Source organism: Portunus trituberculatus, chromosome 47 (genome assembly GCF_017591435.1).
Source record: "Portunus trituberculatus isolate SZX2019 chromosome 47, ASM1759143v1, whole genome shotgun sequence".
NCBI classification, from domain to species: domain Eukaryota; kingdom Metazoa; phylum Arthropoda; class Malacostraca; order Decapoda; family Portunidae; genus Portunus; species Portunus trituberculatus.
The window spans coordinates 3,745,633-3,750,587 of record NC_059301.1 but is presented as its reverse complement, the minus strand read 5'-3'; the positions used below and the strand labels follow the sequence as shown (position 1 = coordinate 3,750,587).

Sequence of the window (4,955 nt, the reverse complement as noted above, 5' to 3'; positions counted from 1 at the left end):
TTCTTTGTGGTTCGTTCCTTCGGAGACACTCTTCTTCCTCCTCTTCTCTATTCGCACTTCTCTCGTTCCTTTGATGTGGCATCGCTAGTAACTGCTTTCATCGTCGCTTTCGATATCGCGGTGTGTGTACTGCATTGCCACAGCCTCATCTGGCCCTCAGGCACTAGAGGTGAATTTGGTGCGGGCCAGGGTGAGTGGTAGGAGCTGCCTGGGCCTGATAAAGAGGTGGTCGCAAGAAGCTGGGAAGGGGAAGAGCACACAAGAGATGAGGTTGGGCAATAACTAATGGCTGTGTGATAGTGGTGAAAGGAAAACACAAAGGACTTCACTACTAGTCCTTCCTTGATTCCAGTCATGCCCATTTCGCTTCACCGCACGAGCTAAATGATAATTTCTTGGCTGAACACAAGGCAAGCCGACGTGTCAGCGAGTTACGTAATTATAACGTGACACGCTGCAATTATAATTTCCTGACGACAGGAAGCGAGGGAGGAAACACCCACGAAAAGGCGACTCTGCGTCACTAGTGGAGTACCCTAAAGAGGAGAGGCTGAAAGTGCACATCTGACCATTCATTGCGATTTAGTCCGGCGAGAAGGGCCGCCCTGCTGAACGTGGCTCTCCCCTGACGCCCAGTCACCACCACCTAACTGGATTTCTTGTAAATTTGAAAGTCACAAACTTCAACATTTGTAATCTGGTGGGACCACTTGAGCTTTGTACACGTAATTGTTAAAAGCGTGCCATTCTATAAAAGGAAACAATTGTCATAAATTTTATCTTCTTTCACTAACATCGCCTCTTCCAAAATTATCTTTTAGCTAGTGGAAATATAAGTCCATGTAAATTTCATTCAGAATCAAAGCTTTTTGTAAATATTAAGTGGTTATATAAATCAGCTGACTATGGAACAATTTCTTACCACTTGACTGTAGCTTGAAATTCAGTCACATTTGTTCATAAGTACATGCATGTAATTCGGAGCTCAGTAATCATCAGAACCCTTTCCATTCATTGCACATTTTTTTTTTTTTTAAATAGCCCACACAGAGACTCTGGCTATTCCTGTACAGTGTATTTCTGACAAACCATGATATTCTTGCCATTTCCTGTGTGACACTGAGAACCAGTCATTTTGGTGGTCCAAGCACTACTAAAACGAAACAACTAAGGAAATCCTTCAGAAGAATATGGTATATTACAAATGAAAGCCTCGTATTAAACTATGTTAGGGCATTTACTCGTACATTATAAAGAGCTTTCGATCTACTTAACTCATATTTTCTTCACCACTGCCTTCATTGCCACTATCGTCATTACCGCTACTCCTATAACCGTAGCCATTACCAACCCCTCTTTTTCAATGTACTATTGTTGCTACTACTACTGCTACTACTATGATTATAGCAATGATAATAACAACAAGAATAATAACAATAATGATAACATTAATAATAATAGTAATAATAATAATAATAATAATAATAATAATAATAATAATAATAATAATAATAACAATGATATTAATGATAATAATATCAATAATAATAATAATGATAATTATAATAATAATAATAATAATAATACTAATGATAATAATGATAATAATGATAACAATAATAATGATAATAATGATAATGATGATAACAATAATAATAATAATAATAATAATAATAATAATAATAATAATAATAATAATAATAATAGAAAATGATAACAATAATGATAATAATAACAATGATGATAGTCGCCATTACTATAAATCGTCACCATAAACTGCGTCAATTTGTGCTATATGAATAAAGGTTGTTTGTTCGCTCCTCCTCTGTAAGTCCCGCACGGTCAGTCCAGTAAAAAGACACGTTTGCCTAACACAACACGACGACAGCGAGGCATTGCTGATGTTGTTATATTTAGCAAATTTTCTACTTAAAATATCTAGAAGTTAATATTTTCATTGTTTATAATTATTTAAGCAAGATTAATATACCATGACAAAATTTATCACAGTTTCAGCTAAAAAAAAAAAAAAAAAAGTAAAATACCTACAGGGCAAAAATACTGTAAACAAAAAAATTCTCAGGAGAAAAATAGTTTACTTTTCCGTTGTTTTCCCGGTACCTACGCCTACACGTGACTAACCATTATGCATGTAAAAGTCCACTTGTCAAAAATAAAGGTAGTTCTTCCATTTTTAAACTGGTATTACGTGAACGTATTATCACAAGGTACGATTATGGCTTCCTCAATGAGTTTACTCAACTTTCTAAGCCTCTAACAAATTTCTATGCTTACCTTATGAAAGAAAGCAAGCAGGTCTTTGCTGAAATCAGTAATTTTTTCCCACTAATATTTCATTATCATAAAGAATGTTATCAATGTACGCGTCACCTAAATGCGATAAAAAAGAAAAAAGAAAAAGAAAAGGTCTTGTACGCACTTACGAGTAGGCTATATCTACAGTACAGTACACCTTTGGATCTCTCATGCACTCTGCATCTATGAACGAATGCTGCTGGCATAGTAACGTGAGAGACAGAACAACGCCGCTGAAATTAATTTAACGAGGCGATTTTTCAGCTTACGAGGAATGAGCGACATAGCAAACTATCACCATTATTGTACCATTATGATAAGATATAACTGGTTTTGCGGGCACACCTCTATGTCCAGTCTCTTTACTAACTCCGGTCACACTTCCTGCTGGTCTGCTTGGGACGGAGCATTGCGGCGCTCCAGGAGGTCCTGCAGTGAGTGACCAAACTCCGGAAATACTTGAGTGAGCGTGGCTGATAGGATATTGCTGACTCGGCTGAGTGAGTGACCTGCTCCGGAAGGCGACGCAGACGCGGCGCCATTTCCTGGTCCCTCGCCATTTCTCTCCGCCTCTTTCACGTTCTTACTCTCTGGTTGTTGTTGTTGTTGTTGTATCGGTTTCTGCTGATCCTGGTCTTCCGAATATTTTCCGTCGATAGTCTCGTTATTCTCCTTTACAAGTCCCTCTCTCTTGTAGAAATTCATTGCATGGTGATTCCCTATCGAGGTAAACGGATGGGAGGGGAAAACATCAACATGTGAGTGGATAGTGGTCGGTAGCGGGTAGGACGGGAAGATGGAAGCATTGCGAGAGAGCATTTCGATTTCATGTCCATCAGGCAGTAGGGCATCGAGAGACCAGCCCGCAGGCCACTCAGCTGTGGAGGAAAGCCGCTGTCAGTCCATGTGAAATGAAACAGTATGATAATTGGCACTCACACAGAAATATAACGAATACTTAAAATTCAAATAAAGAAAAGAAAGTGAGAAGTGAATTTTGCTTATTTTCTGTGGATAGACACTAATATTCATCTTTTTTTTCATACATGAAGAAATGCAGTCGGGATGCAAAGAATGGGAAAAAAAAGTCTGTTACGTTGTATTCACCTAAAGAAAATAATAAAGTTGGAAAAATCGTAAACAGGGAGCAGTTTAGTTTCGAATTGTCATTTCCCTCCTCTCCTTAAACTGTTCAAGTCATAGGAAGGTGTTAGAATGCCATAGTTCCAGATTTCCAGTGAAAGAGACAGGAGTTGCATAACGATAGTGAACAGCCTGGCGACGGACACACGTACTTTCCACGTCAGACAGCACGGGGTCAGGTGGAGAAGAAAGGGAGGAGAAGTCGGTGCAGGAGTGACGCTGACGGAAGGTTAGCATGAAGCCCAAGCCAAGGGAAGTGGTGGGGCGCTGCTCGGGGTCACTGCTCCTGAAGGTCACCACATACACGGGTCCCATCAGGTGAGCTGCACGTGGAAGGACAAAGTGAGTGCATCGCTCTGACCTGTCTTAATCATGGTCACGTTGCAGACTCACATTCACTCTATGCACTTACCTGTAATTGGCCTGTTGACAGTGTCCCCTTGCAAGTAGGACATTCTACCACCACAGAATCTTTGGCCGCCATCACCTGCGGCTCCGGACACGTCCATGCTAACGCTAGGCAGGAAAAGGTAATCCTTGGTACACGCCCGCACGCCTACGCCCGCCCTGCATTGGGGAAAGTAGAGTAAGCGAGGTAGGTTTCCCATGTCGAGTGTCCCACATTTGAAGAACTCGATGTCAGGATATTACTTGAGGCAGTGGTAGTGGTCATCACAGCGCGGTGCGCCACTGCTCACTTGCCGACGTTTGGGAAATTATAATGGTAATGGTAATGGAAACAACAACAACAACAACGAAAGCAACAACAACAACAACAACAATAATAATAATAATAATAAAAACGACAACAATAATAATAATAATAATAATAATAATAATAATAATAATAATAATAATAATAATAATAATAATAGTACTACTACTACTACTACTAATAATAATAATAATAATGATAATAACAGTAATAATAATAATAATAATAATAATAATAATAATAATAATAATAATAATGGTAATAATAGCAACAATAATAATAATAAAAACATAAATAACAATAATGATAACAATGATAATGACAGTGATAATAACAAAATCATAACAACAACAACAACAACAACAACAACAACAACAATAAAACCGCTGTGGATCCGACTCTCTCATTGGTTGTGCGTTACATAATTGTTTTCCTTTAAAAAGAGTGAACACCACCGCCTCGGGATGGAAGGGAACATTGCTCCTTACGAGGGAGAGGGAGACGAATTTCCTGAGGCTGAAGGGACGCAGGACCAACATGACCATTTGGCAGCATTCGAGAAATGAGAATATATTTCCAGATTTTGCTGATGATTTGCAAAACGAAACATAAATATCGCAATATCTTAGCTGGCCATGAAATACTCGTACTTGGTACAGTGTGGTGGTGATATTCTAATGACACGCATCAATGACTCACTCACTTAACCTCGTTGTTACTCATGAAATTCAAGAAGTCCTATAATGTGAAGAAATCTGGTGGTGTTCTCAGTAAGGATAAA

General features: G+C 38.8%; 1 protein-coding gene across 1 annotated transcript; it reads right to left on the bottom strand.

Annotated features, from left to right (window-relative positions):
• Positions 1 to 228: 228 nt before the first annotated feature.
• On the bottom strand, positions 229 to 3,968 carry LOC123520779. The gene is made up of 4 exons (XM_045283365.1): positions 3,872 to 3,968; positions 3,612 to 3,782; positions 2,662 to 3,194; positions 229 to 239 (listed from the first exon to the last, which is right to left on the bottom strand). Exons 1-3 carry the CDS (start codon positions 3,966 to 3,968, stop codon positions 2,692 to 2,694), a joined length of 771 nt encoding a protein of 256 aa, XP_045139300.1. The 3' UTR covers positions 229 to 239; positions 2,662 to 2,691.
• Between the last annotated feature and the right edge of the window lie 987 nt (positions 3,969 to 4,955).